This window comes from Chiloscyllium plagiosum, chromosome 2 (genome assembly GCF_004010195.1).
Source record: "Chiloscyllium plagiosum isolate BGI_BamShark_2017 chromosome 2, ASM401019v2, whole genome shotgun sequence".
Classification (NCBI taxonomy): domain Eukaryota; kingdom Metazoa; phylum Chordata; class Chondrichthyes; order Orectolobiformes; family Hemiscylliidae; genus Chiloscyllium; species Chiloscyllium plagiosum.
Window position 1 is genome coordinate 47941157 of NC_057711.1, and position 19137 is coordinate 47960293.

Below are 19137 nucleotides of genomic sequence, written 5' to 3' on the forward strand. Positions count from 1 at the left end.
TTGTGTGATTTTTGTACACCCCAGTCCAACACCGGCACCTCCAAATCAAAACTGTAATCTCCTAGAGTTATCTCAGACTATGAACGTAATGGGAGAAAAGACAGCAGCCTGGGTGAGATACATGCTTTCTGTTTTCTCTGTTCAGGATTACACAATAACAGGGTTAAATACCAGCTCAACCCTCAGTCAATGTGTTCTCGTAGAAGAAGGTTGCTAGTGAGCTGAGGTGCTGATGTGTGTCAGTGAGCTGAAGTACTTGTGTTTGGGTTCTAGTGTATTGTCAAAGAATCACTCACTCATCACGGCTGCAAGATGGAGGGCTTCCTCACTCTCTGAATGCTGGAAACCAACTATGCAGCAAGTCACTCAAACAGAAGTAGCAAGAATCACTGTGTTGCTTTGGTGCTGCCAGGCATCCACTGTCAAGAGGAAGCAAATAATTTCAAAGCCAATGTCTCTGAAATTAACGCCTTAACTATCAATGCCTACTCTTCTTGATGATCCAGAGGCTGACCCATATATCATTTAGCTTATTTTTTTGGGTTACTTCTAATTTATAATCTATGCATTTGTCACCTTTTTTCTTCATACATTTAATAACAAATAAATTCACTGTTTGATACCACAAGATAACCTGGTTAAATTAGCTCTCTTTAAAGCTTAACTTTATTTGGTCTGGGAGAAAGACACCCACAAGGAAGGAAATCCTTTCTGAACTAACCATGTTGCACCAATTGAGGGAATGGATGAACAAGGAAGGGAAGCCAATTCACACCGCTTCACCCAGGAGCTGGACAATTTGAGATATTCTGTCTGCAAAAATATTAACTTGGAGAATGCTGTCAGAGGCCTCATTGTAATTGTATTATCCTCTTGCCTTGATGAGTGCTGCTCGAACACTCTTAAACTTGACACCATTCAGGCAAAAGTCAGCAAGTGTGGAGTTGGAAAAGCATAGCTGGTCAGGCAGCATTCCTGAGGAACTGCTTATGCTCAAAATGTTGACTCTCCTGCTCCTCAGATGCTGCCTGACTGGCTGTGCTTTGCCAGCACCACACCTTTTCACCATTCAGGCCAAAACAGCTGACTTGAATGACAAATTTACAACATCCATTTCCCTTCACCAATGATACACAATGATAGCAGTGTGTATCTTCTACATGGTGCACAGCAATAATTTACCAAGGGTTGTCCTTCAGCACCTTCGAAACCTGCCTTGTGTCACTGGAAGACAGGAGCAGCAGATGCATAGAAACACCATCACCTGCAAGTTCTCTGACAAGCCACATACAATTCTGATTCAGAATTACATCGCCAATCCTTTACTGTTGCTGAATCAAAATCCTGGAACATTCTCCAAGCCAAGGACTACAGCAGCCTGCGAAGACACTGGCTCCCACCTTGTCCAGGACAATAAATGCTGGCTCAGTCAGTATGCTCACATCTAAAGGATGAAAAAGTAAAGTAGAAATAGCTTCAAGGAGGCTTGTACTTTCAGTCTGGAACATTTCCTTGGTGATTTTTATTGCAAAAACTTTCAACACATCCTGCTTAAAGGTATCTTTGTCTCCCCAAGCTGATGGTTTTTATAAGGCCCAGGAACTAAATTTAAAATAATGGTTCATTGTGAGACATGCAGACTCATTATATTATAATATTTAAATGACCAATACTCCCCCTATAAATGGGTTGGTTACCCAGCTCCAAACTGCCTCCTGCTAAGTTTGGAAATGGACAGGTTGGACATGAGTTGTGACAGATTTTCATACTTTTTACATGTTTACATGTTACTTGACCTAGGCTCACCTAATAAAAATTAAAGTTTAACTTTGTTTATTCATTCACTTTGCTGGAAAGGCCAGTAATTTTGTTTTGCATAATCCTAATTGACCTTGAGTAGGTAGAAGTGAGTCACCTTCTTGTTTCAGCCATTTAGATAGGATGATACAGAATTCAACAATCATAAAGGAATGTCAATGAATTTCCATGTCAGGGTTATATGTAACTTGGAGGGGGATTTCCAACTTTTGCAGTATTTTACTTTCACAAGCTTTTTCAAGTCTTCTATGTTCAATTTAATTTTTACCAGCAAGAGATAAGATACAGCTAGAGTATTGTGTGCATTTGTGAACACTGTGTAATAAAATAGATATTAAAACCATAGGGGAATTGTTGCAAATATTCACTAGGATATTGTCAAGGATGAGAAGGCAGTAATAATAATAATGAGAAGTGGCTTGTACTGAGGCTATTTGCATTGGATCAGAAAAGTGCATAAGAAAATATACTGAAATTGTTAAAACGTTTGATGGACTCACTATTTCAATTGGTTGGAGAGTCAGCACCAGGAATCATCAGTTTAAAAAGGAGTGGAGAGAGAGTTCTCATAACTTTCTTACCATAGAAAGTTATTAAGTGCATAGAAGTTTTTTGCTGCATGAAATCAATGAGATAGGAAGCACGACAAATTTTAAAGGAAGCGTCATTAAACATTTGAAGCAGAGAAAGATACAAGGCTACAGGAAGAGAACAAAGCCAATGGATTAGTTTTGGACTGCTTCTGAAAAAGGCTAGTACAGACAAAATGGACTAAATGGCTTCTATCTGTATGTAAGCCTATGTATCTCTGTAGAAAGATAAAACCACATTTCTGTTTTTTTATTTTGCTGTACTGTTTTGTATTTAAAGTTACAGATTGGCATTTGATATACAAGACTGTAGAAACATGGCTATCTATTCAATCTAATCTAAAAGAGTATGACATGTCTGATATTAATTATCACGAGAGTTGAAGTGACCGCCTAGCATAAGACCAAAGTTGTAATTACTTCAGTTTTTTACCTCACAGATTTTCTCAGCCCACTTTTCGCACTTGAGCAGATTTCACAAAAAAGGAAGTGAGAGTGCTTGCCTATGGGAGATAAGTTTTTTATTAAGCACAATAAAAGCATTTTTACTGAGATCTTGAAATATAACCCTTTCAATAAAGTCCCTACAGAAAGATTCATAATCATATACAACACTACAGGTAGATTTGTTAAAAAAAAATAGAAATTTTCAAAGATGTGGTCAAAAGTCCCTTTGTAAAAAATTCTATAAATAGTTCATGGAGTGGGTGTCATTTGAAAATATCTGCAGTCTAGGTCAATACGCGTACACTATAGTTGAATGAAAGCAACCCATGGCATCTTGTCAGCAGCTGACTCCTTCCTGCATTGTCGATGTTGGTGGTACTTTCCATGACTTAGTTAGACATTTGAAGTTGTGCTTTAACTTTATTTACAGGATGTGGTAAAAATAAACACGCCTAAAGTTGTGTTACATGTTAAAATTGCTTAGAGGGCTGAGAAGTAATGTACTATTTGTAGTACCCATACAGCACAAATTAAATATTTTGTTTTCAGTACAAGGGCTCCCGATTTCATAACATCATACTTACAAACACTCGTACCTAGAATTGCTAACCCATACAGGCATATAATTTTAAAGATGTACCATTTAGGCATTTCCTGTACTTATGACAAGCTGCTTTATAGTCTGCTATATTTATATTGTGTTCTTATTTACATACAAATTGACTCAGAGAATGAAACCTGGAGATGTCTGCATCCTGAAAATATGAGGCCAACAGTCAAACCCACTGGGGTCACCAGACCAGCAAACACTGATCCTGTTGAAGCTTGTGAGATCAAAAGGAGGGCACTTTGTTTCCTGTGGACTTACTGAAGGCACATGCCTTTAAAGACATTTCTCCAGCACCAACCTCCACTATGTAGCAAAACAGTTCTAGTGTGTGCCAAGCACTCGGAGATTGAATGGTTACCCAAAACCCAGTGTTCACAATAGGTAGACTTAATATATTCACCCACACAGGAACACTTGCAACAAGGGTTTTGCCAATTATTGTACAACATCGATCAACAGAATATCTGGTTGCACTAATAACCTTTTATTAAGGAAGCTTCTCTGTGAATATTCAATCGCGTTTTTTTATTTAATGTTTCTCTCTGACAACTTTATGCACACTGGTTTTATGTTTTTAATGTTGCAAATAGCAAAAGAAAATAAATATGGCCCAAGTGATGGCAAACGGGACTAGATTAGGTTATGATATCTAATCGGCATGGACATGTTGGACCGAGGGGGTCTGTTTCTGTGCTGTACATCTCTATGACTCTAATAGATTTCCAGTAGTTTTCTTAGGGATTTACAGCTTTAACAGTTTAAATTAATGTTCCCTAATGGTTTCATTGACTTATCTTCAAGATTCACTGATTGAACATGAGATTTTTCTTTAAAAATCAAAATAATTGAATAAAGTAACAAATGTCAGGGTTCATTTATATAAGATCCTGAGTGATCGCACCATGACCCATATCAACTAAAAATTTGCAATCAGACATCATGTATGCATGCCATTTAGTGAGCAACTCGACCACAGGCATGGCTCCAAATGCCCCTGAAGATAGTCTTCTTTAAGGGAAGAAAAACAAGAGGTGCGATGATGTAAAAAAGATTCACATTTTAGTGAAAATAAATTTGAGGTTTTGGGAGTAAACATAAAAGAATATTAGATCAGACATTTCTTGAAGTGTGGTGTCAGCAATTATACCACCATTCGTTATCAGAGTTGTTAATGATTCTGTCCACCTGCTAGTCATACTGTTCACCCTATTTTCTGGGGACAGTCTATCTTAAATATATGTTGCAGGCACCTAATGCTATCCCAGGGAGCCACAGATGAGCAGAAGAGTCTAAGTTAAAAATCACACACCAGATTATAGTCCAACAGGGTTTATTTGGAAGTACTAGCTTTCAGAGTGCTGCTCCCACCTGGTATTGTGTGATTTTCAACTTTGTCCACCCCAGTCCAACACCAGTTCCTTCACATCAGAAAATTCTTGCTGCTGCAAAATATGTCAACATAAGCCACCACCAAATAATAAATCTGAAAAACAGTATTCCTATTGATGTCAAAAAAAACTTCACAACCAAAAAATGTGACTTGAAAAACAGATGTTACTGTTACACTGGTAACTGAAATCTTTAAAGGGATCTAAAGGAATATATTGGGGTGGGGTTTTGTGATCCTTTACCAACAGTTCTGAAGGCTGAGGTTTAACAAGTCCAGCAGGTGGCCCAAACGGTTGGCCATTCCCTGCCCACTTCTACCAGTAGCCAGGCTGGTGTAGTAGACTAGCCTTAAATGGGCAATAAACTCCCATTTAAATACTGCCACTAGGATTTAACCTTTCTTCCCTGCTCAAAATGGTATGGGATAGATGCACTCCTTCTTAAACGTTTCCCTTCTGAGGACAGCTCCAAACATTTTTCACATCCCAAGATGTCCTCTCAAAATTTGGCTCTCTGCTCCTCCTCTCTCCCTCCATGCCCTTAGCTTAGATTACTTACAGTGTGTAAACAGGCCCTTCGGCCCAACAAGTCCACACCAACCCGCCGATGCACAACCCACCCAGACCCCTTCCCCTACATTTACCCCTGCTCCTAAAACGAGAGGCAATTTAACACAGACAATTCACCTAACCTGCACATTTTTGGACTGTGGGAGGAAACCAGAACACCCGGAGGAAACCCATGCAGACAATGTGCAAACTCCACACAATCAGTCGCCTGAGATGGGAATTGAACCCAGGTCTCTGGTGCTGTGAGGCAGCAGTGCTAACCACTGTGCCACTGTGGCGCTCAGTAAATTGACATGGCGATTTCTGATTAGTGAACAGCTGGTCTTCCTGATTCAGGAGGACAGAAGTCCAATGGTAAATCTAGTAACACTTATTTGACTGCTAAATGGTTGAAAGGTGTCCCTTTGATGGTCTCCTTACCCATCTTTTAGCCTAGACTGAGGTGGAGAAGCCTCATATAGTTAAGCCCATAGAATTTCCAACAGGTAAACAAATCATGTAACCCTACTATTCCTTATCCATCCTTGTCTAAATGGTGCTTTCACTAATTTTCCTTTCGTCTGTACTGAGCACAGTAAGAATTAAACCTACGTTTTACTCCTCAGCTCTATGTTAGTGTTTCAAACTTGCTGATCATTCAAATGAAGAGTCATGTTGTTTCTATTGAAGATAGCAGCAACATACCATTCAGGGTCAAGAGGTCAATGATAATGCCTCGAAGATAAAAATGACTGACTCTGAGTCTGTGCAAAAAGAGGTCAAATTGACCTGAGGAGAACAGCTGAACTTAGTCATACCAGATTGTCCATTGTATCCTCTAGTGCAAACTGCTAGTAGTATTTGATTAGCAGTTGATTCTAAGCAGTTGAATGCCTTGATTCTAAAATGTTAACAATTTGTCAAGTTTTTGCTTTACAAACCATACTGAAGCTAAAACCTCAGGTGAGGTATTATATTTTCACCGTTTGGTGTTCAAATAAAATGTGTTATTAAACTGAACAGTTCTGTTCAATAAACTTTAATCTTCTCCATTTAGAGCTTCCTATTTCTGTTGTTCCTGTCGCTCACCAGAGAAAACTTGCTATATAGTTCTTCTTACCCTCACCTTGAACTCACAACTTTTAGTTTTTTTTTCCCTGTTCCCCCATGCACTTTCCAAACTCATATTATCCACATATAACCTGAGATTTGATCACATGGGAGGCCCAAAAATCATGAAATGGGGAGTTTTCATTTCACTAGTATCAAGTTATTACAATAGGGAGGGACATTAAAGATAAACAAGGAATTAATCTACCATATGTACATGGAACAAAGCCAGTGTGTTACAATAGGCTGAGGAATTCTTTGATTGTTCTCTTCTCCTTTACCATCAGCCCTCCTTCTTTTAGGAACCAGCAATACATGACTAGAAGGCTAATTAAAATGGAGAAAATTGATCATGAAAGTAAATTATCAAGAAATATAAAAATAAACAGCAGGAGTTTCAATGGGTTTGTACAAAGAGAGTAGCATAAAGTCAGTGAGGGATCCTTCCAGGTTGAAACTGGGTAATTAATAATGGGGAACCAGGACCTTAAAGAAACATTTTGCAACAGGTTTCATGGTAGGGAATGCTAGAAATATCCCAAAGCTCACAGATAAGCAAGAGGCCAGTGGGACAAAAATTTTGTTCCAGTCTCTGTCACAAGGGGCAATGTATTTGACAAACTAATGGGATCAAGTGACCAGGACCTGATGGCCAGCATTCAAAGGTTTTAAAGGAAGTGGCTGCAGGGATCGTGAAGGCATTGATTGAAATATCAAAGAAATGACTTGTTTGTGGGATGGTACAGCGGATTGGGAAACTGATGATGTGGTACCACTGTGCAAGAAGGGATGGAGATATAAAGCCAGAAACTATAAGACAGTTAGCCTAACATAGTCATTGGGAAAATGCTTGAGTCTATTATTAAGGAAGAAATAGCAAGAAATTTATAAAAGTTTAACAATCAAACAGAGCCAACATGCTTTCATAAAAGGGAAATCATGCTTGACAAATTTGCTAGCATTGTATGAAGACATAACATGCAAACTTGATAAAGGGAAACTGATAGATGTGGTGTATTTGGATAAGCAGAAAGCATTCAGTAAAGTGCCATATAAAAGGTTATTACACATGATAGGATCTCATGGTATCAGGGGTACAGATTAAGGATTCATGAACCAACATGGGTCTTTTGTAGGTTTGGAAATCCAGAACTAATGGAGTGCCACAAGGATCAGTCTGAAGATCTCAATTATTTACTTTCTGTATTAATGATTTAGAAGAGGGAATGTACTAAAATTTCTGACTATAGAAAACAGGTGGGAGGGCATGAAGCAAAAACGGAAATTACTGGTTAAACTCAACAGGTCTGGCAGCAACTGTGGAAAGAAAGCAGAGTTGACATTTTGAGTCCGGTGACTCTTTTCTGGAAGAGTGGGAGGGCATGTTGTGACAAGGACAGACGGAATCTGCAAGGAAATATAGATATGTTCAATGAGTGAGCAAAAACTTGCAAGATAAAAATTTAATATACAAAAGTGTAAAGATATGCACTTTTATAGAGAAAAAATAAAAAGACAGACTATTTTAAATGGAGATACTCCAAAAAGGTGCAGCACAGAAGAATCTAAGCGTTAGCATTAAGGTGTTCAAGTAATTAAGAAGGCAAATGGAATTTAGACCTTTATTGCTGGTGTTGTAATTTAAAAGTAGTCTTTTTATAACTGTATTGGGTGTTGGTGAGGTCTCACTTGGTGTACTGGGTTCAGTTTTATTTAAGATTTCATTCCTGGGTTGAATGAATTGACTTATTGAGAATGGCTAAACAGGCTTGGCCTTTACTCATTAGAACTTGGAAGCGTGAAGGGTGATTTTATTGAAACATAAAAAATTCTGCAGGGGCTTGAGATAATAGACGTTAACAAGATGTTACCACTAGTACGGGATTCTCAAATTAGGAGATATTGTTACAGAATAAGCGGACAGTTATTTAAAACTAAGGTGTGGAAGAATCTCTTCTCTTAAAGAGTGCTGAACGTCTTGAATTATCTACACCAGAGGGCTGTGAAGGCCAGATCAGTGAACATACTTAAAGAGACATTTGATAGATCTCTTAGACTTCAAGGATTTGAGGACTATGAGGAACTGGCACCAAAGATGATTTGAGGCCATTGGCAGATCAGCCATGATCTTATAGAATGGCGGGGCTGGCTTGGCAGCTGAAGAAAGGCTTATGCCCAAAACGTCGATTCTCCTGCTCCTCGGATGCTGCCTGGCCTGCTGTGTTTTTCCAGCATCACATTTTTTAATTCTGGTCTCCAGGCATCTGCAGTCCTCACTTTCTCCTTGGCAGGCTGAATGGCCTACACCTGCTCCTATTTCTTATGTTAAACTGGGGCCATTCTCGTTTGTCAAAAAGTGTTGTCCTGGAAAAGCACAGCCGGTCAGGCAGCATCCAATGAGTAGGTGAGTCAACGTTTCAAACAAAGCTCGTCATCAGGAAAGCTGTAGGGTGGAGGGGGGTGAGAAGGAGGCTAAGACATAAATGGGAGGGGAATGGGTCTGCGGATGAAGGTAACTATGAAGGAGATAGGTAGATAAAGGTGGGGATGATGGTAATAGGTCAGAGCAGAGGGTGGGGCAGATAGATGGGAAGGAAGATGGGCAGGTAGGACAGTTCTAGTTGGAGGTTTGGATCTGGGATAAGGTGGGGGGAGGGGACATGAGAAAACTGGTGAAATCAACATTGATTCCATGTGGTTGGAGGTTCCCAAGGCAGAAAAAGTGATTTTCTTTCTTCAGTCATCGGGTAGCTAGGATTTGGCAGTGGAGGAGGCCAAGGACTTGCAAGTACTTGGCAGAGTGTGAGAGAGAGTTGAATTGGTCAGCAACAGGATGGTGGGGTTGTTTAGTGCGTGTGTCCCAGAGATGTTCTCTGAAACGTTCTGCAAGTTAGCATCCTGACCATTCCTCCTCATGACCATTCTCATTTGTTTAACTGTAGCCAGAGAATAACAAAGGCATTTCTTCCTACCCCTTCACCTTTACCACTGGTATCTTCAAATCTATGCTTTGACTTTGCTTTTCTCATCTATGTGTTGCTCCTCCTGGATATTATCTGAAAACATAGGGTCAGTTCCTAACTGTATGTCTCGACATACATCTCCACCTGTTCAGCAGCTCTGTCAACCCCTTCTAATCCAATGAACATATCCCTAAATGAAGGAAGTTATGAAAAACTAAAATCAAAATATCAATATTGTCACCCTGGGATGCATTCCTTCTGCTAGCCATTGTGATACCAGGTTTGCGACTCCAGTAAACACTGCTTATCTGTATGGCATTTTTAAAATTCACTCATGGGACAGGGACTTCACTGGCTAGACCAGCATTTATTGACCATTCTTAGTTACTGTTGAGAAGAAGGTGGTGCATTGCCTTCTTTTAAACGGCTGCAGTCCATGCGATGTATGTCGACCCACAATGTCACTGTGGAGGGAATTCCAGGATTTTGACCCAGGGACAGGGAAGGATGAGCAATATATTTCTAAGTCAGGATGGTGAGTGACTTGGAGGGGCAGTTGAAGGTGTTAGTGTTCCCATGTATCTGATGCCTTTGTCCTAGATGAAAGTGGTCTTGGGTTTGGAGGATGCTTTCTAAGGATCTTTGGTGAATTTCTGCAGTGCGTCCTGTGGATAGTGAACACTGCTGCTGTGGAGCATCACTAATGGATGGAGTGAATAGTTGTACCAGTCAAGTGGGCTGTTTTGTCCTGGAAGGTGTCATGGGTCTTGTACGTTGTTGGAGCTGTACTTATCCAGGCAAGAAAAGTGTATTCCATCATACTCCTATTTTGTAACTTCTGAATGTTGAGCAGGCTTTGGGGAGTCAGGAGGTGAGTTACTCGCCACAGTACTTCTAGCCTCTGACCCTGCTCTCGTAGCCACTGTGTTTATGTGGCAAGGCCATTTGAGTTTCTGGTCAATGATAACCCCCAGCGTATTTATAGTAGGGGATTCAGTGATGGCAACACTACTGAATATCAAAGGCAGTGGTTAGATTGTCACTTACTGGAGATGATTTGTGTGGTGCAAATATTGTTTGCCACATTTCAGTCAAAGCCTGAATATTGTTCACATCTTGTTGCATTGAAACATGCACTGCTTCAGTATCTGAAGAGTCACAAATGGTGCTGAACATTGTGCAATCATGAGCAAACATCCCCACTTCTGACCTTATGATGGAGGAAAGGTGATTGATGAAGCAGCTGAAGATAGAACATAGAACATAGAAGAATACAGCGCAGTACAGGTCCTTCGGCCCTCGATGTTGCGCCGAGTACCTGAGTGGGTGTGATGGTGGGGGGAATGGTTGTGGAGACATGAGCAGGGGTAGTGTTCCCCTCGGGGTTCTGGGGGTTGGGGATATATGCCTATCCAATGCCCGCTTAAATGCCCATAATGAGGGAGAGTCCACCACTTCTACTGGCAGGGCATTCCAAGAACTCACGACTCGCTGAGTAAAGAACCTACCCCTAACATCTGTCCTATACCTACCCCCCCTTAATTTAAAGCTATCCCCCTTGTAATAGCTGACTCCATACGTGGAAAAAGATTCTCACTGTCGACCCTATCTAAACCCCTAATCATCTTGTACACCTATAGAACATAGAACATAGAAGAATACAGCGCAGTACAGGCTCTGTCTCTCTCTGTCTCTGTCTCTCTCTCTGTCTCTGTCTCTGTATCTGTCTCTGTCTCTCTCTCTGTCTCTCTCTCTCTCTCTGTCTGTCTGTGTCTCTCTCTCACCAGGACGTTGATGCTGCCGAGATCTCGGTCCAGGTCTGTGTTTATGCCTTCGATCTGCTGTACCTGAATGGTGAGGTGAGAACATCTTTCTTGCACGTTTTCCTTTATCAGTCAGCGTACTGAGTACAGGAGCTGGGAGGTCATGTTGCGGCTGTACAGGACGTTGGTTAGGGGTCACTTTTGGAATAATGTGTGCAATTCTCCCTCCTGTCGGAAGGATGTTGTGAAACTTGAAAGGGTTCAGAAAAGATTTGCAAGCAAGTTGGAGGGTGTGAGCTAGAGAGAGAGGCCGGGGGCTGTTTTCCCTGGAGTGTTGGAGGCTGAGGGTTGACCTTGTAGAGATTTATAAAATCACGAGGGAGCACAGAGAGGGTAAATAGACAAAGTCTTCCTGCCCTGGGGTGGGGGAGTCCAGAACTAGAGAGGCCTGGCTTTAAGGTGAGAGGGGAAAGATTTAAAAGGGACCTAAGGGTGGTGTGTGTATGGAATGAGCTGCCAGCGGAAGTGGTGAAGGCTGGTAAAATGACAACATTTAAAAGGCATCTGGATGGAAACTTGAAGAGGAAGGGTTTAGTGCCAAGTGTTGGCAAATCAGGTGAGACTAATTGAGGGTATCTGGTCAGCACGGACAGGTTGGACTGAAGGGTCTGTTTCCATGCTGTACATCTCTGTGACTCTGAGCACAGCTAAGGCTGATTTAACCCATTTCAACCCCCAACTAATCTGTCCAACCCATTCTGAGTCTCCCAGTGTATCAGCACAGTCTGTAACTCTTTCACCACTTGTATCTATTTCTCTCTCCCTCTGTTGCACTGACACTCCCTCTCTCTCACTCTCTGTCTCTGACTCTCTCTCACACTTCTCTATCTCTTGCCTCAAAGCCATCCATTCTACTTAATTGTGTCTCAGTACTCACATTGACAACAATGTCCTGTTCCTGATTGAATACTGACGAAAAGTATTCATTCAGTGTCTCCCCAATCTCTTCAGCCTCCACACGCAACTTCCCACTACTATCCTTGACTGGACCTATTCCTACCCTACCCAGATGGTTTGGCTGAGGACACTGCCCAGAAACACTTCTGCACAGATGCCCTGGAGCTGAGTTGACTGACCTCCAACAATGATAATCATCTTCATGTGTGCCAGATATGATTCCAAACAATGGAGAGCTTTCCCCCAATTCCCATTGACTCCAGTTTTGCTATCCTTCTCGGTGCTACACTTACTCAAATGCGGTTGTGATGTCAAAGGCTATCACTCTTACCTCACTTCTGGAATTTAGTTGTTTCACCTAGGTTTGAATCAAGCCTGTAATGAGATCAGGAGCTGAGTGGCACTGGTGGAACATAATTTAGACATCAGTGAGAAGGTTATTGCTGAGCAGATGCTACTCAGTAGCACTGTTGATGATATCAGTTTTCTAATAATCAAGAGTAGATTGCGGCAGAAGTTGGCCGGATTGGACTTGCTTTCTGCAAAGGTCATACCTGGGCAATTTCCCACATATTTAGCCAGTACAGCATTGTCGCTGTACTAAAGCAGTTTAGCTTGGGGTGTAGCAAATTCTGGAGCACAAGTCTTCAGTACAGTGGCTGGAATGCTGTCATGGCTCATAGCTTTTACAGCATCCACTACCTCCAACAGTTTCTTGATATCTTGCGGAGTGAATCAAGTTAGCTGAAGATTTGCATCTGTGATGCTGGGGACCACTGGAGGAGAGCGAATTAAAGTATCTGCTCGGCACTTTTAGCAGAAGGTTGTTGTGAATGATTCTTGATTACAATAGAAGGATGTCAAGATCTTGTACAGTGTATAGAGGAGTTTTTCACTAGTGATGCTAGTGATGAGGTACAGAGCTGTAGAAATATTAGATGTAGCAAAGATGGAATTAGACATTAAACTTAGAACATCAGGGGAGATTGAATGGATGTATTCAAATGTGTGCAGAGTTTTGAGAAAGTATAAGCAAAAATCATGTATTCTGGCAAGAAGATCAGTACCCGGGGGCACAATTTAAAATAATTGGTGTAAGAATCAGAGAGGTGATGAGATTTCTTTTACATAGTGAGCTGTAAGCACTACATGAAAGGATGGAAGCAGATTAAACAAAAGCTTTCAACAGGAAATCAAAACTCAAGTTGAAAAGAAAATCATTGCAGGGAATGGAAAAGCACAACGGAGTGAGACTAATTGGAAAGCTCTTTCAGAGGGATGCCGAATACATTGGGCTGAATAGCCTCAGTTTGAGTTGTATGATTCCATGAATTTCAGAAGCCTAATTTTGAGCTATGTCTGTCTTGTTTTTTGAAGTTACATTGGTAGATATCGTTTGTCTCTGGATTATGACTGCAAGGGCTAATTTAAAATGTCGTTGTTTAAGTTATTTGAATAAAATATCAAATTCATCTTTGTTTATGATTGTTTGAACATTAAATTTTTTCAAGTTGGATTCTCCAAGTTCTTCAAATTCCTATCTTGGCATATTCAAAATAAATGCTTCATGTCCAATTTGTACCTGATAAACTTGTGGGTTGAAACATTTATTACTTGAAACAAATTATATGACGAATAGCATTTGTTGTGTTATTCACTTTTAATGATGTCACCGTAATTTTAACAAATATGAATAATTAGTTATACCTGAGCATCAGATGCTGCAAGTAAACTGGACAAAGAGCACATGTTATAGAAATATTTGAGACTTAAATTCTATGAATGTTAATCAATCCTCTGCTGTAATATCAATAAGAGGTTAGTGGAACACTGAGAAATTGAGTGAATAGTCAATTTTGGACTATTTATTGTTCTGTAAGGATTCCAGTGATCTCCAGCTGAAGTGGGAGATGTGACATCTCTGTAGAATTTCAGATCCAGAATATCAAGCTCACATCTGAAATGTCAAAAGGTCATTGTTAATTTTTTTAAAATACATCTTGGATATTTAGTTTAGAGAAAAGGTAAGCTTGTCTTCGACGACGGTTGGAGGAAGAATGCCTCATCTCCCGCCTAGGAACCCTCCAACCACAATGGATGAACTCAGATTTCTCCAGTTTCCTCATTTCCCCTCCCCCCACCTTGTCTCAGTCAAATCCCTCGAACTCAGCACCGCCTTCCTAACCTGCAATCTTCTTCCTGACCTCTCTGCCCACACCCCCACTCCGGCCTATCACCCTCACCCTAACCTCCTTCCACCTATCGCATTTCCAACGCCCCTCCCCCAAGTCACTCCTCCCTACCTTTTATCTTAGCCTGCTGGACATACTTTCCTCATTCCTGAAGAAGGGCTCATGCGCGAAATGTCGATTCTCCTGCTCCTTGGATGCTGCCTGACCTGCTGCGCTTTTCCAGAAACACATTTTCAGTTCTGATCTCCAGCAGTCCTCATTTTCTCCTTGTCAATGAAAGTAAATATTGAAGGACATCAGATCAGAACTCATACATGGTCCTCACAGGGACTCCATTCTGTAGTCTGTAAAAGAGCTAAAATGTCAATCTAAACCCTATTAATGATATATATGTTTAATTTAAAGAAGAATCATATAGATTTGTTCGAAAAAATAGAAGGCCTGAGAACTGTGAGAAGTTCAAAAGAGGGTTAAATGTGAAAAAATAGGCATGAGAGTAAATGTGCAAGTAAGGACAGTTGGGGGCTGCCATAAGAATGTTTTTAAAAATTAGCGTGGACAAATGTAGGCCCCTTACAGTCTGAATTGGAAAAATTGATAATAGATGTCAAGGAAATGGCAGAGCAATTGAACAGCTACTTTAGTTCTGTCCTAACAGAAGGAGATACAAAGAACTTCCTAAAAATCTAAGGAACGAGAAGGAGGAACTGAATTAAATCAATATTTGTAAAAGAAAGTTGGTGAAATTAATAGGATTAAAATAATCTGATCTAAGTGTATTAAAGCAAGTGGCCATGAAAATATTGCTTCTCATCTTCTAAAATCACTGGATAATGAATTTTTCAGCAGAATGCAGGGTGGCAAATGTAATCTAACTATTTGAAAAAGAAGGAGGGAGAAAAACAGAAATGATAAACCAGTTAGACTAACATTGTGAGTAAGTTGGGAAATGCTGGAGTCGATTATAGGATGGTCAGTGTGAAGGAGACTTCAACTGCGTTTAACAAAGGCTGAGTAAGTGAACTGGAACTTTGGTACAAGTGAGAATTTAGTGCAAAGGGGTCAGACGTGCTTTAACGAAGGTTTACTACAAAAAGCAAGCATTCCAGAATAAGAGGTGAGAGGGAAAGGACAGAGGATGTGCATTGAGAGGCTGAATTGCAGTGGTGTCATGGACCATAGTATGCTGCAAGTGAAAGGATTGAGTTGGTGAGCAGAATTGATGAATATTTCTAGTCTTAAAGTAAATGTAAAGTCATAGCGTCATAGAGATGTATAGCACAGAAACAGACCCTTCGGTCCAACTCGCCCATGTCAACCAGTTATTCTAACCTAATCTAGTCCCATTTGCCAACACTTGGCCCATATCTCTCTAAACCTTTCCTATTCATATAACCATCCAGATGCTTTTTAAATGCAGTATTTATACCAGTCTCCACCACTTCTTCTGGCAGCTTATTCCATACATGCACCACCCTCTGCGTGAAAGAGGGTGCCCCTTAGGGCCCTTTTATATCTTTCCGCTCTCACCTATGCCCTCTAGTTCTGGAGTCTCCCTCCCCAGGGAAAATACTTTGTCTATTTATCCTATCCATGCCCCTCATGATTTTATAAACCTCTATAAGGACAGCCCTCTGCCTCCGACGCTCCAGGGAAAACAGCTCCAGCCTATTCAGCCTCTGCCTTGAGCTCAAATTTTCCAACCCTGGCAACATTCTTGTGAATCTTTTCTGAACCCTTTCAGGTTTCACAAAGTCCTTCCAGTAGGAAGGAGACCAGAATTACATGCAATATTCCTAAAGTGGCCTACATTTGTCTTTAGGTCTCTAGTGTTTTTTCTCCTCTTTTTTTCTGAAAAATAGTTAGCTACATATATGATTGATACTTAATAATTTATTATAGAAAAAAGAATGCAATCAAGTGTAAACAACAGGAAAAGTAATTTAAAGTAATTTGTTCATAAATTAAATCAATATAATAGTGAAGGCAGGATGAATAATATGTTGCTGCTGCAGCATGTGGAAGCTGTTGGATGCTAAGGTGATCTTAGTAGTAAGTGTTTGTAGGTCAAGGAACTTTTACTATAAACCGACCGACTCCCACAGCTACCTAGATTACATCTCCTCCCACCTTGCCCCTGTAAAAACACCATCCCATATTCCCAATTCCTTCGCCTCCGCTGCATCTGCTCCCAGGAGGACCAATTCCAATACCGACCAACCCAGATGGCCTCCTTCTTCAAATACCGCAATTTCCCCTCAGACGTGGTTGACAATGCTCTCCACCGCATCTCCTCCACATCCCGCTCCTCCGTCCTTGAACCCCGCCCCTCCAATTGCCACCAGGACAGAACCCCACTGGTCCTCACCTACCACCCCACCAACCTCCAGATACATCGTATTATCCTTCATCATTTCCGCAAACTCCAAAGGACACATTTCCCTCCCCTTCCCTATTAGCGTTCCGGAAAGACCACTCCCTCCATGACTCCCTCGTCAGGCCCATACCCCCCACCAACTCAACCTCCACTCCCGGCACCTTCCCCGCAACCGCAAGAAAAGGGAAACTTGTGCCCACACCTCCCCCCTCACTTCCCTCCAAGACCCCTAGGGATCCTTCCATATCCATCACAAATTCACCTGCACCTCCACACAAATCACTTACTGCATCCGCTGCACCCGATGTGGCCTCCTCCACATTGGGGAGACAGGCCGCCTACTTGTGGAACGTTTCAGAGAACACCTCTGGGCCTTATCTCAGTCCCAACCCTCGGACTCAGCACCGCCTTCTTGACCTGCAATCTTCTTCGTGACCTCTCCGCCCCCGCCCCCTCTCCGGCCTATCACCCTCACCTTAACCTCCTTTCACCTATCGCATTCCCAATGCCCCTCCCCAAGTCCGTCCTCCGTACCTTTTATCTTAGCCTGCTTGGCACAGCTTATGCCCGAAGAAGAAAGGCTTATGCCCGAAACGTCAATTCTCCTGCTCCTTGGATGCTGTCTGACCTGCTGTGCTTTTCTAGCAACACATTTTTCAGCTCTGATCTCCAGCATCTGCAGTCCTCACTTTCTGCAAAGAACTTCAGATCCAAGTTGAAGTGCTCAGATCCAAGCAGCAACCATTGTACCACATCAGGGAAGGGGAAAGTTACTTGGAAATGTCTTATAGAGCTGGTCACATCCCTCAGGCTAGGTCATTCAAATTTGGTCTGTCATCAGGATAAGGAATGTATGACTGCTGGTGAGACAGATATAAGGACACAGGAAATTACATTTGAAGAGCCTTGGCTGATGCACTTGTCCAATAGTTACAAGATTCTTGAAAGCTGTGTGGATGAGAGTGAGAACAGCAAGAAGGGTGCGAGGACATGGCACCAAAGTCCTATGGAGCCATTCAAGTGGGAGAAAGAAATAGGAATGTAGATGATCTACTCCTCTCCCACTTCAACTGAGCTCGCTGTGCTCCTCTCCTAGTGCTGCTGTGCTTGGCTTTCATTGATTCTCAATGTAGCAAAAGGCTTATGTTTGCATAGCAACTCTCCTGACAATGGATCATCTCAAAGCACTTCACAACCAATGGAGTACCTTGTTTTCAAAGTGTAGTCACTGCTGTAGTTTAGGAAACACAGCATCCAACTGTTAAACACCAAGAGTCCACAAATAGCAGTGTGATAATTACAAACTGATCTGGTTTAGCGATGTCAGGAATAAATGGTATTTACATATTGGAAATATGCAATAGTAGGAGGTTGGATGTTATACCATTGAGACATTTCTCTTGGAACAAAGATCTCAGTCAAGATGTTTCAAATTGTCACTCTGCAAGAGCACATATAAGTATGGAGGTCAACAAAATTTTCCATCTATTAAGACCTGTTCTGAGACTGTCTGATGTATAATCTCAGCTTTCTTTTCCTTTATTCACAGAGGTTCCCCTTGTGCTATATCTTTTCGCTTTGATCTCACTGACATGGGTTTGGGGAGGTCTGCATATGGCATATAGACACTTCTGGATGCTAATTCTGTTTGTTATTTTTAATACCCTACAGGTGAGTGTATGCGTACTTTGAACATCATTATTATCATATGGAAGGATAATAAAGTATGAATAATCATTAAGCTGATGCAATTCTTAATCTGTTTCATTACCATACAAATGAAAATATATTTATTCATCTGCTACGAAACTGCTTCAACCATCTACAGTATGGATCTGAAAGCCTGGTCATCGGTTCCCCACATTATGTATCCTAATTTTCCAGCTGAACTGAGTTAGATATTGTGATATGCAATTCTGGATGAGATTATGCTAAGTGTGAATTCACTGCATTTTTGCCCGATATCACTTAGGACATAATGAAAAAGTTGAAATCCACTGAATAAACCTGAGAAAGGAAATGTGCAGCTTGCATTGATCCTGTTTTTAAAATTCCGCTGTTGAACTTCCAAACCTCTGTGATCACTATGGTGGACTTTGTGGATTGCACTGATTGCAACCATGAGGGCAAACAGAAGATGTATAAAATGAGGGGTACCATCAAAAGTGGAGATCTACCAAATGTCATGACACACGGTGAGATACAGGAATAACTGCCGCTGATGACCATGGACAGAAACTGATACAAGCAGCCAGTCTATGCAGACTTCATACAAAATTTATATTGCTAAATTCAAAGTATGAATTCTAACTTCAAAGAAAGTAATGATTTTCCATATTGATTGATGTGCACAAATTTTTGAAAAATCTGACT

The 19137-nt window shown here is 41.1% G+C and overlaps 1 protein-coding gene across 3 annotated transcripts in view; it reads left to right on the plus strand.

Annotated features, from left to right (window-relative positions):
* The window catches only part of adgrv1 (adhesion G protein-coupled receptor V1), a 559481-nt gene that overhangs the window by 498339 nt on the left and 42005 nt on the right, over positions 1-19137 (plus strand). For all 3 annotated transcript variants that reach the window (XM_043709105.1, XM_043709113.1, XM_043709123.1), the window contains one exon: positions 18314-18435. In XM_043709105.1, the coding sequence (XP_043565040.1) occupies positions 18314-18435 (122 nt within the window). The remainder of the gene's footprint in view (positions 1-18313; positions 18436-19137) is intronic.